Source organism: Coenobita brevimanus, chromosome 26 (genome assembly GCF_032717465.1).
Source record: "Coenobita brevimanus isolate Jiangsu-jjx chromosome 26, ASM3271746v2, whole genome shotgun sequence".
Lineage (NCBI taxonomy): Eukaryota > Metazoa > Arthropoda > Malacostraca > Decapoda > Coenobitidae > Coenobita > Coenobita brevimanus.
The window spans coordinates 9,440,099-9,460,017 of NC_136979.1; the positions used below are offsets into that span (position 1 = coordinate 9,440,099).

A 19,919-nucleotide genomic window follows, 5' to 3' on the forward strand; every position below is an offset into this window, starting at 1 on the left:
TATTAAATGACCAATATGTCGCCAACCAAATCTTTGACCATTCATTGCTGCAGGCGTTGCTTAGCTCCAAGAGGAACTCTGCGTCTGTGGTCGGCCACAACTTGTAGGATGTATTGCAGCTGGTCTTCGGCCTTCGGTAGATTACTGGAGAAGGCCTTGATAAGTGCAACTGCTCGTTCAGCATGATCATTGGTAACTGCGAGTTTTTGCAAACATGTCAGCGCCTTTCTGTATGTACGATCTTCATACCATTGGTCAACAGGTAACTTCAAATAGTCATCATCGATATTCAGTCTTTTGGAGAGGTTCTTTGTCTGCTTCGTGGCAAAATCAGCGACAGTCTTTCCTCAAACGTCACCAATCGCAATGGTTACTCGCTTGGGAGGATCCTCCGTACCATCATTGAAATTCAAAGCTTGCACTATCTGTTTCTTGACTTCTTGACTGACGTTATCATCAAACAGTGCAAGACCCACCGGCTCTTCATTCAAGTACCACAGATGAGAGACAATATTCTGAGCTGTTACTCTGGAAATCTCATTGTTGATGGTGGCATAGTCAACTAGGGCCTGCAGCAGATGCAAGTCGTTCTGTGGGGCGCTCACTGCAAGTGATGCTGTTATCCAGGCCTTGACGTAGAAGGGAGTGTAAAACACACACAGGTCACGGAGACCACGGTCTTCACTGATGGTCACGATAAACTGTGAACGAAACATCCACACTTTGAATGTGTAGATTACCTTTGACATCCATCGTGCTTGATGCATCGCTTTAGGCTTATGAAAACGAGTACCTCGTGGTGGGGATGAACCGAGGAAGATGGCTGTCAGCTCGAGTAGCTCACAGTAATCATCTCGAGGCTGCTTGTGCAGAACTGTAGTGAAAACAAAGGTCAGGACCTCCTCCTTGATATCTTCAAGATGAGCTATGACCACTTCATCAGATGCTGTGTCTTGGAAGTGCTCCTGGTCAACTGAACTCCAAAAAGTTTGAAATCGCTTGAAGAGCAGTACTTCTGGTGCCGGTGCAACATACATGGCTGCCTTGAAAGCAGTTCCTGCAAGTAGTTCTAAGATGTGATGCCGGCAGGCGAGGTACAAGAGTTCTCTGTCCAGTAGCTGTTCCACCATAATGCATGCTCCTTTGTGGCGACCCGTGTTTGCGCTTGTTGTGTCGAAGCAAATGCCTTGGACCCTTTCTGCATCTCCCCACCGCTTCAGTGCTCTGACCACGGCTTGTGCTTGCTGCAAACCAGTCCCTGATTCTAATTTTGGAACTTCTAATAACTGTGAATTACCACTGGACGAGATGATTGGAAGTCGGTCCACTTTTTAATTGTTGGTGAGGTCTGGAAGAAGCTTTCCATCCTGGTGTACGACAATTACTTCGTCCGGAGCGAACTCATTCATTATGCTCATCGCCCTCTCTTTGCGCCATTTCTGTCGCTGTCGCCTGTTGCTGCTGCGGTTCAGAATTAATGAACTGAGATCATGACCCAAAGCTTTTGCTGTTTCTCCGAGAATCATCAGAGCAGCGCGATCAGACAGTTGATATCGATCCAGAGTGGCCGACGAATTTTGACTCAGCACAACTTTCTGACCACGTTTGGGTGGTGAAGGAAGACTTACATTTAATTCTTCATTTACAGGAGACATGCAGTTACCACTGGACTCATCCCCTGACAACAAAGTACTGCTGCTGCTGCTCTCCAATTCAGCGATTTCTTGAGCCTGCGCAAATGCAAGGGCGGCCTTTTCTCTTCGTTTGAGCTCCACATACTCACGGTGGCGCTTATTTGTTTCTTTGATACTTAGGGTCTTGTCGATTCCTGCCACTGCCCCCGGCCGACCTTTCATACGCTGACTGATGAGAAACTGCTTGTCCTCTTCTATTGTGATCAGTTTCAGGGCGTCAGCATGTGCAATATCGAAAAGGTCATCCAAAGTATCTTTAAATGATTGCTCATCCTGGACTTGTGCTGGTGTTGTCCTGCCCTTGTTTTTCTTAAGAGATTGCCATTGAAGCAAAATCTTCTCCAATTTCTTCTTGGAGTAACATGTTTGTCGAACTGGAATACGGGCACGCTCCCAGAACTGTTCCACTTTTTCGATTGTAGCTGTCATTGCCTTTTTAATTGTCTTGTTCTGCTTCAGGTGGAGGTGCAAAAGATAACCTAGGGCTTGGCGGTTTGAAGGCAATTTGGATCCTTTGATATCATCTTCCAACTTGTCGAGCAAGTAGACATCAGACCGAGTCCTAGACAGGTTCCTTGCTTTAGCATCAGTGCTCCCACTCGTCGAAACCATATTCGTCCAGAATCAACACAGTTCAACCAGTTATCAGTAATTATGTAAGATTGCCTGTAAAAGCAGAAAGCATACAATTAAAGGGTGCAATTAGACTGTCACTGTATGCTATCAGTACACAAACAATGACATCTCTATGCACTTAACAAGTAAGTGAAACACTGTTATATACCAAATTGTCATTGAAATCTAGTAAATTATCGTCACCACGATATCAGCAGCATAACCAAGTCATGAGGTCTAACGACAATTATCTAACTGCCACGCCCGGTTCACAGTAGGCAGCTGTGATCTGCCTAGGTGCTATGAATTTAAATCTTTGTACAATGCAGAAATGAGTAGTTTCCAGACACCGAAACTGTGTGGAAGACATTCCTGTGACAACTATGTGGGACAAACTGAATGTGGCGATACGTAATAACATAAAAGGCCGATGAGCGACCTCTAAATATAAATATTTTTGAAAAATATTTTGCATGACATGTTTTCGTGTTATATGGAAGGATTTCAGGGGGTACCGTCCTAAAAATTCGCAAGATTGAAACTTAGGACCACCCTACGTAACATACTGTTTGATAAATAACTAAGTGGGGTGTACCTATTTACGTCTGAGAATTTACTGGTGTTCCCATCACACATTCTATGTAAGGTGGGGCAACACTGTATCCATCCCATTGATGGTGAAGGTGACTCAGAAGTCTAAATGAAAATCAACGTAGCTTAGCCTGACGCATCTAAAGCATTGAGCAGAACTTAAATAATGCAGAAACAGCAGTTGCTTTCAACCTTGCTTGCTTGCAAAAAAATAATTATCATTCCTGGCTATACAAATGGAAAACTCCTTGACGAGGGCGCCAGGGACACTGAGATTATCCGCAGGTTCAGGAAAGAACTTGCGGAGCTCCAACTGTAAGAGAGGCAGCAGCTTGTCATACAAAGTAAAGAAAGCCTCCGTGAAGTTCGAGCAAACTGGAAAGAAGCTGCTATTGCCGAAAATATAGGAAAATCCGTTGTAGATGAGTTGCACCGACTCCAGCAGCAACACCGTCAGGGCGTGGAAACTAGAAACATTGCTAAGCTTGCCAGGATGTATGGCACCAACATTAAACTCCCTCAGCCTTCGACATGATTTACTAACATTGTCCCCAACCTTGAACTGACGCAGCAGCAAGAAGAAATGCTGAATATAGGACTCAACTGCCATTTCATGACTAAACCCCAACCCCATCGTAAGAAGTTGGAGATTGAAGTCCTCCTAGACGATACTCAGAAGTTAGAGAGAGAAGAGAAGGGGGTGTTAGATAACATTATATCTAACACCCCCAGATTCATGAGGATTAATCTCAACCCCACGGAAGAAATTAAGAAAGAAATCAGCGTTGCGATTGAAGTTAACCACACCACTACAACCGGCCTTCACTTCCTTAAACTGGCAGGAGAATAATTATTTCCTTGGCTATGCATATGACAACGCCCAGACACACGAGCCAGGCTACCCCCTTCGCCCCATCATCTCACAGATCCCGACTGCTGCCCACGCCATAGCGGAGAAATTGAACGAAATACTCACGCCGTACGCGCTTATCGGCTACTGCCTGACATCAGCTAGCCAGTTCCTCGAGATTCTGAAGGATGCACCCCCTGTAGAAGACCACATCATGGCATCTTTGGACGTCGCAAGCCTTTTTACCAAGGTACCCGTGGACAACGATACAGGTCATCCCCGACCGAGTATACAGGTGTGAAGAAACTACGCCCATTGGCATGCCAAAAACCTGGCTTCTCACCCTGTTGGAACTTGTACTAAAAGGGCCCCCATCATTTGCTTTCAACCTCTTTTGATTACATGAAAAAAATATATATATATATATATATATATATATATATATATATATATATATATATATATATATATATATAATAACTTTGTGAAATTTAAGTCACCGGAATGGGCAGTAATGGTATTCACTTCTGATCTATTATCCAATAAATTACCACATCACACATAAGATCTACAGGAGATAGATAAGATTATAACGACCTTGGCCACTTCATAATCTAATGACTACTCTGATGATGCTGATATTGAAAGGCAACGTCGGCAGCTATACTTAAAAGGCAGCGCTATCTTTAGTAAATTCCACATGTGTAACTGGGAAACGAAGGTCACATTGCTCCAGACGTACTTGGCCTCCATGCACACTGTACACTTATGGTGGAATGAAAAAAAAAAAAAATCCCGCATGTATGAGCTGTGTCTTTCCTACCATAAACTATATTAAAAATGTTCATTGGCCTTTCCAAATGTGGGAGCACTGTAGCTTATTCTGCCTCACCTGAGGAGAAAAGAGCCAGTGATTGGTTGCCCGAGTGCATTCATTATTGATGACGCTTTTTAAAACGTTTATATTATAAGGGTTACAATAACCGTTTGACGATAAAATTGCCCAGATAAAATATGATATGAAGTTATTTGCATAGATTAAGTATAAAACGGGGCCTTACAAAGTTAACAGATGGCCTAGAACACGTTCAGGTAAAGTTTTACGGGTACCTTGATTTTTTTCCTCCATGTTCAGGAAAATTAAGGTAAGTTATGTCATTGCTGCGATATTATGTAAAATCCAGCTTAGTTACACTTCGGAATTCCAATGGAATGTGACATATTCCCTGAATTTTTATGACTGGTAGACGTGGGGGAAGAGGGGGGGGGGGCGCGCGATGTCCCACTTGACTAGCTGACGATTATTCGAGTTTACTTGAAAGCGTTTTGCTGTCGCAATAGTTTGGATTATGCTTTGTACTTTTGCATCATCAGTAACTTCTCTATCTTTTTAATTTCGAATATCTAGTACTCACAACAGAGCTGTGATAAGGTATGGGCTGCGGGATATAAAAGTGACGATGACATACAGCTTCTTCACCCATGTCTACCGGCAATTTCTCATTGGAATTTCAATGTTTTACCAGGTTAGGTTTTACATAATGTCACAGTAATTCATAATTTTCCTAAATTTGCCTGAATGGAGGAAAATATCAGGTACCTCGTAAAACTTTACAGTAACGTGTTTTGATCAGTGTTATTATATCGATGGTTTTAATTTGTCCCGAGAATTCAAAATTTTACAGGTATCTGGGTCACCTGATAACTTTGGAAGGCCCCATTTTTAAATTAGTCTATGCAAATAACTATATATCGTATTTTATTCGGGCTATCTTATCGTCAGACGGTTATTGAAACCCTTATAAAAAAAATAATTTTAAATGCGTCGTCAGTAATAAATGCACTCGGACAACCAAGCAACTGTCAGCTTCGAAAAGCTTCAAGCTCTTCTCTTCTCAGATGAGATCGAATAGGCTATAGTCTGATCTGTGCCTTTATGGATAGAGTGCTGCCAAACCACAAACCACTATTAGGGGACTGGTGTATTGGTTTATGCAGCAACTGCTTTCCTCAAGTATGTAGGACTACATATTATATTTACAAATCATAATAGATAGATAGATAAATAGATAGATAGAAGCAGGGAGTCAGATGATGAGAGGTGTTGTGTCTGCGAGAATCGAGCAGTGCTAAACATGCTTACACACTCTGACGCGAGGAATGCTTGATAGGCACACGACAGCGTCTAGTGGCCATATACACACATACACACATGCTCACACACAGGCTGCGGGAACTTTCCATCCACGAGGAACACATGTGACACACCCCTGCTACACCAGAATTTAGGAAAGAGAGCTCAGACGGAGATTAGCCACAGAACAGGCAAGAGAGAAGTAGACAGGCCTCAGAGGAGACAGGTGACGGGAGAAGGGCTTGGCAATTTGAGAGAGAGAGACAGATAGCGAGACAGGGAGGTAGCTACCCGGGACTTATACTCGTCCGTGTGAGAGACTTGTTAATATTTCCAAGACAAATAAAAATAGTTCCATACTATTCTTTACCTCTCCTGTCTCTACATGACAATGAAATATTGGCATGACTTCAGGAGAGCTAACACCTACACATCTAGCATAAAGTCTCACTGACAAAAATTGCACGTTTACTCGTAGTCAGCCAATTATTGTATTTTTTTTTTTTTTTTAATGGACCGCTAGGTTGTACTGTATTTATTAGATGGATTGTACATTTCTCTTGATTCTGAAAATTATTATTATTATTATTATTATTATCTCCTGTCAGCTAGTTAGTCATTTGCTGTAGTTCTGGCTTCTTCACCAGGTCATATAAATACAGTATATCTCAACTGTATCCTTTACCTCAATATATTACACATTCCTGTTCTTTCTTATCATATTTTCACATCTGATCTCAGTCTCAGTATGCCGTCCCCAATTTTCATTTGCCATCAATCAAACTAGAGAACAATTTAGGTTGGTTTTTACTTTTGCTCACTATATCCTTCTCGTACTTCATTTCTTCCTTTCGGTATCTTGACGTAGTTAGGCATGCATGCATATTATTTGTGTGTGTGTGTGTGTGTGTGTGTGTGTGTGTGTGTGTGTGAAAGACTTTTTTGGTATAAAACGAGGACTTACTGTATTTTATTCATCTCGTCACCATTCCCCCTGTTGTGCTATTGAGTCTACCTGGTTGTACAGTATACCTGATACAGTAGTATTTACATCACTACTGTATAACCTGTTTTCACTCCTGTTGCATAATTTGAACCTTGTCAGAATTAACGAACATTTGTAGATAATGTTTTTTTGATATATTGAGTTAGTGCAGGAATGCTGACGCCAGTAAAAACAGCTGTCAAGCAGCTTCATACCTCATACAGCACCGGAAGCATGACGTGGAACCAAAGACTTTTATTATTTTCTAATTCATGTCCACAGATAGATCAAAGGAACCTCATGACCTTATGTGATCATGGGAAAATGGCTTGCAAATTAACAATGGCCTTTTTTGTCTGAAATTTAACTTTTCTTTGGTAGCATCATGCACTGCATTCCTGAAGGAGCAAGCGCAAGCCCTGGGTGCCGAAGTGCACGTGGAGGAGTGCGTGCCAGGGAAGCCTGTGGTGGTGATGACGATTCGTGGACAGGATCCCTCGCTGCCTTCTGTCTTGCTGAATTCTCATACTGATGTTGTTCCAGTTTATCCGGTGCGTTGCATGGCCTTGGAGTGCTATTTTGTCTTGAAAAAGCTCGGCTTGTACAGTATATATAGTGGGTTGCTATAGCTTTCAAACAGCAGTTTAGTTCTTTTGTTTTAAGATACATGTATATTTAATCAACATCTTTTTCAGATACAAATAATTATATGATAAATTAGATGCATTAAATTATTTATAGCATTATTAGCTTCATGAAATTTATTTACGGAATATGGATGCAGTGCTTACTAAATCAAGTTTCATTTCCACGCTGAAGGAACACTGGAAGTATGACCCATTCAGTGCATTCAAGGATGAGAAGGGAAACATCTACGGGCGTGGAACACAGGACATGAAATGTGTGGGACTGCAGTACGTGGAGGCCCTCAAGCAACTGCAAGAAGCTGGACACAAATTCCTCAGGACCATACACCTAACATTTGTTCCAGGTAAGAGATAAACAGTATAATTAACAGGGTTGGCATTGATTAAATCAAACTGATTTAATCATATGATTAAATCACTGATTTTTTTTGCTAAAAAATCATGATTTTGTTTTATTTTTTGAGTTTTGTATCTATTGGTTAACAAATATAAAAACTGAAGATTTACAAAAGTTGTTTATAACTTTGTGGTGGCATTCACTTATTCGAATACTTAAGCATTAAGTTAGCAGATTTTGGAGAATGGTGTCATCAGAAATTGCTACATTGTTATGACAGAAAAATATTTTTACATTTGTTTAACTAAGTATTGAAATTATTTGTACATCTGAAATAAATGAGCCATAACTCAAAAACCCAAGCCATAAGACTACGTAGGCTATGCTTGGGCACTTAAGGCCATGTCGTAAGAATATCAGCTTAAGATTTTTCTGTGTGGTAATATAATCAGCTTTGGAATATGCTGTCTTGATTACCACTGGCAACTCAGCCATAACCAGTAGTGTACAGACAGGACTTGAACAGGTATGTATCTGGATTCTGGGCAGTGGCTTTCAGCCTGAACCATCAGTGGATAGACAGGACATGACGTTAACAGTATTCAGTATACCGCTTTTGAAATATTAGCTATACTGTGCAGTATAATAAACAGAAAACTCAAATGAAAAAATAAAATAAATCGAATAAAAAAATCATTGATTTTTTATTTTTTTGATAAAAAAACAACAACCCAGGGGCCGGATGCTCAAAACTGGTCATATCTCAGTCCCGCCGTCGGTGGTCGCTCCTCTAGTTCCGTCTTAAGTTATTCCCGCCTTATGACTGACCACCTCCACCAATGTTCAAACGAGAAGTGGTCAGTCGTAGGGTGGGTATAAGTGTTAGTCCCATCAAGCGGCAGAGGGCAGGCAGTTTGCCAGCTGATCTGATAGCAACCAATGAGAATCAGTGTAACAAAAAAGGCACCCAATGAGAATCAAGGAGGTTGTTTCTAAACAGACAACTCGTGCATGCTGGTAACAACAAATATCACCGCCACAGTCTAGATACTCGCCACACGGCTCTCTGCTAATACTAACCTACTTCACAATGGAAGGTGAACCTAAAGCCAAGAGACCTCGGCGCCCAAACTTTACTGATGCAGAGCTGCTGGCTATGGCAACAAGTGTTGCAGAGAAGCAAGACTTCATATTGGGAAAATTTTCATTTGACAGTGCCTCAACAGGAGTCAGGATGAAGGCGGCAGCTTGGCAGTATGTTACTGATGCTGTCAATGCTGTCAGTCGAATTGAACGTGATGTTTCGGACGTAAAAACTAAATTCAAGCATTCTGTTTAGTCAATAAACTGGAATTTTTTTCCCTTAAGACCTGTTTTGCAATGTTTTCCTTTTCTAACTTATAATCTTTGACAGATTTTATATTTGTTAATAACCGTTAGGCCGATCCAACAAAGATTTAACCCCAATCTAACCTAATCTACCTAAATTAACTAACCTAACCTAAACCCCAAGCCTGCTTGGAAGTTGTCAAGCCAAGGCCTCATGATTACGGTGATAAGTTGTTTTTAGGTCAGTGGGGTCCAGTTAAGTAATGTTAGGTTAGGTTTTAAGGTAAGTGCAAAATGGTGGTGGGTTTTCGTTAATATCTCAAAGACTATTATTTTGCAATGGATGAATTAGAATGATTTGACGCATACATCAAGATGTACCTATTGAGCTATATCAAATTCATTACCATGAGGCAGGTGCACTTGTAAACATTTACCCTATACTTACCTAAAGACCCTAACTTATCACTTCACAGCACATACTGGTCATAATAAAATTTTGAGCTAATGGAAGTCCTTAAAGGGAAAAAAAAAAAAAAAAAGGTAAATTAACAGTTTAGGACACCTCTGGAATTCAATATGCATACTCCAGAGAATGGAGGTTAAAATGTGAAATTCCAGTAGTGTCCTAAACTGTAATATACCGGAAAAAATACCAAATCTGCCCACATCTAACTTAGAACGAGAGTTCGTAGAAGAAAAGCAGTTCACATGCCATACCTAATGAAAATATATGAGTAGCCTACATTTTATAGCAAGTATGTGGCATCATAGGGAGGCTTTCACAGTCTCATGAGATAAAATTATGCTGCACATCTACAATTCATAAGAGGCCTCAATAGCGAGTCACTTAAAACTCGATAACAAAGCACAAATCATGCATGAGAGAGTTCCCCGGGATCCTTGCCATAATAAAATACCGCTATATGCTTGTATGTATTACAAACACCTTAACTAATGTTTTGAGGGGTAGATAACGCTGATGAGAGGCTCAAAGCTTCCTTACGACCATGCTGAATGGGCTTTAGGACTGCTTGGTACCAGTCGTAAATTTTGATGGAGTTCCGACCAGAGATAGTCCTGCTGACGTCACAACATGGCGCCCAAACTGTTTTGAACATCGCAGACGGCAGCCATTGTGAACACAGGTGATGACTTAGTCCCGCGCTGGCGAGCAACGACCGGGACTAAAGTTTTGAGCATCCGCACCCAGATAATTAAAGAGTATAATAAATTTCCTAAATAGCGCGGGTCTGTCATGCACGGATCCATTGTACACAGTGGCATAAAGTGTGACCCTAAGCCACCACACAGGTTTTCTTGACCTATTATATGCTGACTGAGCTCAGCTGGAAGCTCCGGAAACCTTCAAAACATTTAATTTTGATTACTCTTTGCCTTGTTTCTCCGACGGTTAGCAGCAAATTATGACCTGTATTTAAGCAGAGTCAACAAAACTAAAACATCTGCAGTAATATAACAGTAAAAATACCCTTTTGTGACAAACAAAGAGAGAGAGAGAGAGAGAGAGAGAGAGAGAGAGCACTGATGGTTCTATAGGTATTTCCTCTACTGAAAAACCAAAACTCTTTGCTCAGAGTTCTCCTCCAGTTCCACCTTAGACGACTCCGGTACTGTTCCTCCATCTCTAGCCGCCCCCCCTCCCCCGACTTCTTCATGGCTGACATTAAAATTTCTTTAATTGATGTGTCTTCTGCCATCACTGGTCTCAGTACTAACAAGTCATATGGGCCTGATGGGGTCCCCTCCCGTTCTCCTCAAGTACTGGGCGTCTGCGCTTACACCATGCTTAAGTAAATTCTCTCGCCTTTGTTTGTCAACCTGTACCTTTCCTTCTTGCTGGAAGTTTGCCCACATTCATCCTGTCCCAAGGAAGGGTGACGATTCCCAGTCATCTAACTACAGCCCAGTGGCTTTAACATCTAGTATTTCTAGAGTTTTTGAATCTATTATTAGCCAAAATCTTTTTGGATCGTCAGTATGGGTTCTGCCAGGGACACTCCAGTGGCGATCTTCACGCCTTCCTTTCAGACTTCTGATCATCATCTTTTCGGAACTTTGACGAAGGCTTTGCCATCGCACTTGCTATTTCCAAGGCTTTTCAAGTCTGGCATAAATCTTTAATTTCCAAGCTGCCCTCTTACGATTTTCATCCTTCTGTCTGTACCTTCATCTCTAGTGTCTTTTCTAGTCGTTCTGTAGCTCCTGTTGTAGACGGCCATTGTTCTTCTCCTAGAGCTATCAATAGTGGTGTTCCTCTGGGTTCTGCCCTATCACCAACTCTCTTCCTTTTATTCACCATATGACTCCACCCTTCACCTTTCCATTCGTTTCTCACAGCTTCAGTCGCAGTAGTTTCTTCAGTAAACAAGGGATGAAGCAATGGTACACCTAATGTCTGGCTTAGCTTATATCTTTGATTGAGGTGAAAGTAATCTTGTTTTTAATGCATCAAAAACCTGGTTCTTACATCTTCTAACCAGTCAAGCTCTTCTGCTGGAGTATCCTTTGATTTTTAACAATATCCAAATTAATCCTACATCATCTCTGAACATATTTGGGGTTTCATTCTTTCGGGATTTATCCTGGAAAGATCATTTCATGTAATATTTGCTTAAAAGAAATTGGGTGCGCTAAGCCGTCTTCGTGCCTTCTTAACCCCCAAACAGTTGTTGACTTTGTATAGGGGCTTTATTAGCCCCTGTGTAGAGTACAATTCTCATGTGTGGGGAGGCTCCCCACGTAAAGCTCTTCTCAGCAAGGTAGAGGCTTTTGTCTCATTAACTCTCTTCCTCTTACTTGCTCATTTCAACCTCCGTCTCTACACCGCACTGTCGCATCTTTATCTCCTATCTATCTCAACTTCAGTGGTCACTGCTCCTCTGAACTGTTTGCTTACATCCCTCCACCAGTACGACGGGTGCATAACACCCGTCCAGCAGCGGACTCTCATCTCTTTTTTTATCCAGCTCTCCAATGTAACAGTTAACTGTTACTTCCACCCCTTCATGTATGTGATAGGTCAGCTCTGGAACTGTCTTCCTTTGTTTTATTTCCCACTGTCTGCGACCTCCAGTCTTTTAAATGAAATGTGACCAGGCATTTCAAATGACGGATCTTGAATTTTGCTCTCTTATTTGATTTTTATTTTTCTTGGAACAATCTTGAGGCTTTTAACCTTTGGTTTCTTATTCCTTGCATAAAAAAAAAAAAAAAAAAAAAATGTCAAGTGCGTCCATACTTCCTTCTCTGCGTTTGACAGCTAGTTGTGGTCTAGAAAATTTTCCCTAGATGATTGTAATGTGGCTCTCATTTTTTTTTTTTTTTTTTTTGTCCGACTCAGGGTATAGGCTTCACAGCCAGCTCCCAAGGCCCAGTAGTCCTCCTGCACACCATACACCCCCAGTTGTCCCTTGCAGGAAAGGCAATCAGCCAGACAGCCTGCACACAAATATCAAATATGGGCTTTTCATACTTCAAAGCCTGTTATCTCACTTGCATAAGAGAGAGTGAGAGAGAGAGAGAGAGAGAGAGAGAGAGAGAGAGAGAGAGAGAGAGAGAGAAATAACCCTTATATCAATCGCGTTGTGGCAGGTGGGGGCGCTTACCATCCACTCACTCGATGTAGTGCTGCTCTAGGGTGATTGTCCTTTCCTCTCTGCCTTCCTTCTTTCTTTCCTTCCTCTTCTGTCTTTCCTTCATTCGTTCCTCTTCCTTCTGTCTACGGGTGGCTTTACACTGAGTGACAAGCCAAAGGGTTTCCTGAACACCGGGAAACCATTTACTACGCTAGGTGGTGACCATACAACCAAATTATGGCGCCTGATGATCTGGTGGGTAATTAAGGCGCTCCAGTCGGACTGAGCCAGTGCAGGTGTATATCCAAGGCATGGTTAGGGTGTATTGCTCACGTAATGCCACTTAGGATGAGTGAGGCTGGTCACTCATGTTAAATGTCAGAATCAACTTGCCTAGCCCCGGGCTCCTACGCTCCTCATGGGGCAACACAAGATTAGATGATGATGATAATCAATCGCATCAGAGTCACTGTGTGAGCATCTTTGTCTCTACAAATATTACCGCACCAGACTGATAGTGGACCAGATAAGGCAGGAACTAAGGTAATACTCTACACAGTCTTTTTTGTGTTCATACATTTTTTTATTAAACTTTCTTTTAAACGTGACGGGGTCATATGGAAAGAAGAGGAGACTAAGAGAGAAAAGAGACTGGAGAGAGGTAGAGAAGTAACAAGAAGAATAGAAAAGAAAAAGGAAAGGAGAAAGGGGAGAGGAAGACAAGTAACAAAAAGGAGGGAGGGTGAAGGAACGAGGTAGAGAAGGGAAATTATAAAATGAAGGTGCTGCTGCCGCCATCTCAGCTAAGGCAACAAAAGTAAATATTTTTCCACATGTTAAGGGTCTTTTTTGAATGACAGGGAGAGAATGCAGGCCTTTGTAGCAGTGACAGTAACTTTCACTCCAAGCCGATATTACATTTGTGTAAGCCTCTCAGATGTCAGTGTCTTGTCTTGTTTACCAGTGAATAGTATGGTATGTCTGCAGTAAGCAAGTATGGCCCTAATGAAGTAGTGGGACATAGGGGTTAGGGTGGAGGTGAGGGCGACACATTACCTCCTATATAATGGGCTTCAGTGGCGGCTCTCATTATCCTGATCCATCATATACGGTGCCTTTTTTAATACTTTAGCCACAAAATATTGGGATGAGTGTACTATAGTTTGTCAGTCTTAACTTGGAAGATATCATCCCTTTGCAGTTTATTTCGTGTAGCTCAGAAGCAAAGTAGGACAGTAAGATGACTCTGCATCCTTTCCATAATATTTCGTTGTGACTGCCACCATATTCTATGATTGGTCATTTGTTACAGTTCAGCATTTAGGACAGATAGGTGGCAGTTTTAGGCCAAGTGAAAGTGGTCAGGGTATGGCAGTTTTATGTAAAAAGATAGACAAAGTATCGTCTCATTAAGCTTTGCCATTTATGAAACCTGTTGCTCATGTAAGTACAGTATTATTACTATTTTCTTTGCACTTTTTTGTCTTAGCTCTTGATGATATACAGGAAAGTACTCTAGGGCAAGCCAAGTACTTGTGCCAAATATATATGATCTTAACCAATTTTTAAAGATCGTATACTCATTTTTGGTGCAAAAATTGCATATTTGAAATTGAAATATCTCAGAAACTAACTGAGGTACAGGTAGCCTATTTGGTTGAAAATTCTATGATAAAAAAGTTTGCTGGGACTTTTGGCTGAATATTTTGCCATTTAGCTTAGTGGAAAGTACCGAATTCAAATCTGCTTAGTGTTTTTTTTTTTCTTTTTTTACACATTTTAGAGAAAACCACAAAATCTGTAAAGCTGTAACACTGCAGAAATATAGTTGTGGACCTTTCATTATCGGAAAGGAATATGGTTCCTGTTAAGCTTACAGTTAGCCAGTAACTGAGACAAATGTAAAATGTACTCATACAACCAAATACAATCAATACCATAAATGGCCATGGCGAAGCTTCCTTATTATGGCTACACAATAAGTAAATAGGTAACTAGTTTTTACTTCTTGGCGTGAAGTTGTGGGTGACTGTTGAAAATATCAGTAATACGAGCAAAACTAATAAGGCCGAGGATGAGATGGAGGGATGGGGTGGAGAGGTATATGAGAGAGGGGTGTGTGAGTTGGGAGCAGGGTAGTGAAATGGCGGGGGACAGGGCGACTTGGAGGCGATTTGTTTGTGGCCACCCCAAACGGGATTGAGGCGTCTAGCAATAGATAGATAGATTATGATTACAAGGCAATTAGGTGTTAACAAGGCTATGTAATGCACCCCTGTCCCCACGTCATAAAATGTATAATAATCAGGTGTCATCAAGGCCATGTATCCCCTGGTGTCAGGCTCAGCAGTGTGGTGTTTGTTGTCAGGTGGGTGGAGGAGGCCATGCGTTACAAAGGTGGATGTTCTCATTTGTCTAGGAACCACATACTGTATACATAATGAATCATACTGACAGCCATACCACAACCATATCCTTATGTTGGAAATAAAGACTTGTATGTTTTTTTTAGTCTGATAAAGGTTCAGCAACAAATGATTTTAAAGGTTCATGTCATGTATCTACCCTGACTTGTGTAGTAGACTAACGTAGTTGATGACACTATAAAATTTGCTGGAGTCTCAACCTTCATCATTTTAAAGTCATGGTTATGGTGCTACATTTGGCCCGTTTCTAAATACAGTAGACCCGCGCTAGTGGAGCTAGAGCGTTTTTTTTTTCTTTGTGTGTGTGTGTGTGTGTGTGTGTGTGTGTGTGTGTGTGTGTGTGTGTGTGTATGAACAAAATAACTTAGTTATTGTCCAATTTTAACTAAACTTGGAAGGGTTGAGGCCCAACAAGTAGTTGAGCCTGTTGTGTTTGAGAACAATAAATTTAAGGACAAGATCACAGAGCTACGTCAAACACTGACCAAGTAAAATCAACCTAAACAGTTATTATCCAGTATAAATAAAACTTGGGGAAAGGATTCAGAGCCAAGTAAGAGTGAAGTTTGTGAAATTCGAGAATAATTGGCCAAACACCAAGGTCACAGGGCAAGATCAAAATTCTGCCCGTGCATGTGTGAACAAAATACCTTAAGCAGTGTCTATCTGATTTAGAACAAACTTGGTGGATATGTTGAGGATCACTTAAGGGGGTTACCTTTTTTTAACAATGGATAAAAGGACACGGTCACATGGCAAGGTCACCTTAAACAATTATTATCTGATTTAGGCCAAAATTAATGGAAGGTTAAGGAGAAGACAGGAATAAAAGGATTTTATTTGGAGAATAATTAATCAAAGAGAAAGGTCAAAGGCCAAGGACACAGGACAAGGACATCTTAAACCGTTTTGATTTGACGAACCAAACTTGGTGGAAATGTTAAGGGTCAGGCAAGAACGAAGATCAGAGTTCGACCCATGTGTGTGTGTGTGAACATAATAACTACAACACGTTTGATCTGATTTGAATCAATCTTGGCGGATGGGTTGAGAATCTTTGGTTGGCTTACTGTTTTTTAGAACAATAGGTTAGAAGTCAAAGTCGCATGGCAAAGTCACTTCAAACAGCTTTTATCCGATTCAGATCAACAATAGATCAAAGGTCAAAGTCACATGGCAAGGTTACCTCAAACCATTTTCATCAGTTTCAAACAAAACTTTATGGAAGGACTAAGGTTTAGGATAAGGAGAGTCGATTTTGAGAACAGTTATTCAATGCTGAAAGTCAGGGGTCAGAGGTCAGTGTAACTGAGCAAAGTCAGTGCAAATAGTTTTGGTCTGATATAAACCAAGGTTGGTGGAAGGGTTAAGGGTTTGGCAGGAATTAAGTAATTAGATTTTGAGAGTAATTTGCCAAAGGTAATTATCACAATGCCAAGTCAGATGCCGGGATTCGGTCCTTAGAGTGGTTGATGGGCACAGATGTTCCACTTTCCGATGCTGCCTGTTATCCTCAGTGTTCTCTGAGTTGTGATGCCAAACGAACTGGTAACGGAAGAATTATGCCCACATATTGAACTTATGGGTACTGAACATCATTATTTATTCCACCTGAGCAGTTCACGGAAATATTCATACATCTGATGACATCGTAGCATACATTTGTGATCCACGGACCTGATAGCCAGGGAGGAAAATGGAAGCTGGCATGCATCCAGTTGGACAGCAAACATCTTATAGTGACTGAGAAGGAACTTTTTATATAATCATCTTAACTCATTCTCACATGAGATGTGAGCGATCCGAAGACGGGAATAGGAAAGTACAAGCATTGAAGAACTATCAGCAAAGTGCCCGTAGAAACTACCCACTCATCCATTCTCCATAGGCCTTCGTAATTCAAGACTGTACCTCACAGGCCTGATGACGCAGATACTTCGTCTGACTGCCATCGACGTCAGATGTGGTAGCTAGCGCTTTCGGGCAGTCTAGATCAGTTAGTTGGTCCTAAATTGGTTCATCAGTTTACCTCTACTTCCTATCAAGACCTTCGAATTCTTTTACACTTATATACAGCTACACTCATGTCCGGACAACAGTGAAGTCTAATGTTGGTGATTTTGTTGGTTATAATTACCTCATTGGAAACACCAGTGCTGTCCGCCCATGGGTACCACGACCAGGATTGTTTACACTTGCCACCGCTAACGTTCAGCATGAGGAAAAGTAACGGCTATCCACCATCCATCGCGATCAACAAATTTAAGTCAGTGCTCTTATTTCACGCAATAGGAAATAAACGAGGTCGGATTTTTCAAAGGATAATCTGTGTGTCGGCAACCAAGAACAGTGTTCCTAAAGTTCTAAGTTCCAAACTGTACAAACACTTTGAATTCCCCACATCTATATATCGTGCCTGCTTCCATCTGTGTTATTACCTAATTTCACGTCATTCTTCAGTAACCTAGATGAAATAATACAGTGATAGAATTCAACTCACCTGGAAGTATCGCAGTTACTGAAGCCAGGCAAATTCTCCCCGAAATTATCAACATCACGAACTACAGCCTCTTCACTCACCTTCCCTCTGAGTGACGAGGTGGCGATGTCGTCATTTTCTGCTGGGATGAACTTCGTCACTCCTGACCATCGATATCGCTGAGGGTGTTGAAGCGTTGTGGCTACGTGTGTCACCGTCACATTGCCTCCATCACTTGTTGAGTTTTGCGTCATCCTCCACGAGCCTATACGCGTAACTACATATCCAGTATCTCATCCAAACTTCAGATTATCTCAAACCCTGGTATCCATCCTCCAGGCTTCTCATCTGTGGTGATTTTAATGAAATTGACACGACAGACATTCAAACACACCTCCAGGTGACAGAAATTGTGAACTTTCCTACACATTGTAACAACACATTAGACTTAATACTGACTGATATGACTGACTTTTATCTACCACCAGTACCTTTATCTCCTTTTGGAGGAAGCAACCGTACTTCGAGTCTTTGGTCCCCTAAATCCACGTTTGCACTTAACCCCTTAATCGCGGGGCGTCACTTTCGTGACGCTCGGCTACAATGGATCATACCGCGGGGCGTCACTTTTGTGATTCTGTGTTATTTTGAATTATCCCGGGCTCTCAAGTGGTGGCTTGTATCATCTATCAGTACTGCTAATGTCCAACACTAGTCAGCACTCCAAATCTCATCTGTACTCCCATCCATTGTTGACATTTTAGCTATTTTACCCCCTTCGTGACTCCCCTCCCTACCTGCCCTCCATTACCCTCTCCTCTCACCTCCCACGCCGCGCTGCTCTACGGAAATTTCCCCCTTCTTTTTCCACAGATTTCATCCATTGAAATAAGCCCTATGCCATATATTTTTACCAAATAATATATACCAAAAAAAAAACAGGTAAGTGATAGTGTTATACTCCAGAAATTGGCTAATTATCACCTGACAAAACCTCACGTGCATTCATTCGCTACATTACCACGGTAATTTCCCCTTTGATTTATGCCTTGTAATCGATGGCTGTAATAAAAATATATATCAGAAAGGAAGGGAGAATCCTAATTGACATTTACATTCACCTGGAACTACCTATTTCTTTATTTATTGCCGAGATTTTCTACCTATAAAAAATTAGCCTGTAAGTTAGCAGCAGTCAGCCTAAAGTGTCATTGTCAACCCTTCCCTTCTCACATAATTTACCCCCTTCGTGACTCCCCTCCCTACCTGCCCTCCATTACCCTCTCCTCTCACCTCCCATGCCGCGCTGCGCTACGGAAATTTCCCCCTTCTTTTTCCACAGATTTCATCCATTGAAATAAGCCCTATGCCATATATTTTTACCAAATAATATATACGAAAAAAAAAAACTGGTAAGTGATAGTGTTATACTCCAGAAATTGGCTAATTATCACCTGACAAAACCTCACGTGCATTCATTCGCTACATTACCACGGTAATTTCCCCTTTGATTTATGCCTTGTAATCGATGGCTGTAATAAAAATATATATCAGAAAGGAAGGGAGAATCCTAATTGACATTTACATTCACCTGGAACTACCTATTTCTTTATTTATTGCCGAGATTTTCTACCTATAAAAAATTAGCCTGTAAGTTAGCAGCAGTCAGCCTAAAGTGTCATTGTCAACCCTTCCCTTCTCAGATAAGCCGCGGCATTTAGTTCCTTGTCCTCCACTGTAGAGACAACATGTCGCACTCGCACCCCACCATTCCTGCCGCTTCTGCGCCCATTGCAAAGGGCCCCGTGACCTCTACGCCAAAGAAAAGTGTTGAGGCAAGCAGGAAAGGCCTCAGTGACTCTGCAGTGGCACGAGAACTTGCAGAATTGTCCATGATTATGATGGACAGTGACTATGACGATTCGGGTGAATCGTGTGATGAGCCGGGTGATGTTATCGCGCCAGAAACAGCGACAACAAGTGCTTCTACAAGTGAATTAGTGTCTAGCTCCAAGGGAAAGGAGCCTTTAGTGCAGGAAGGACAAGAATTTGGGAAGGGAGTGAAAAGGCAGCGTGTTAGCCCCAGAACAATGCCCCCACGTGACCCAGCCCGCCATGAGTCACGAGTGCATTCACCTCCCCGTTCCCCAAGCCCCGCTTTACTCATCTCGTCATCATCGTCAGCTGAGTTATCTCCGGAGTCTTCGTCGTCGGAGTCACCACCAGCATCAAC

At 41.6% G+C, this 19,919-nt stretch overlaps 1 protein-coding gene across 1 annotated transcript in view; it reads left to right on the plus strand.

Moving 5' to 3' along the window:
• The window catches only part of LOC145394180 (aminoacylase-1-like), a 113,316-nt gene that overhangs the window by 37,025 nt on the left and 56,372 nt on the right, over positions 1 to 19,919 (plus strand). The window contains exons 2-3 of the mRNA XM_080268163.1: positions 7,251 to 7,420; positions 7,689 to 7,860. Of these exons, the coding sequence (XP_080124289.1) occupies positions 7,251 to 7,420; positions 7,689 to 7,860 (342 nt within the window). The remainder of the gene's footprint in view (positions 1 to 7,250; positions 7,421 to 7,688; positions 7,861 to 19,919) is intronic.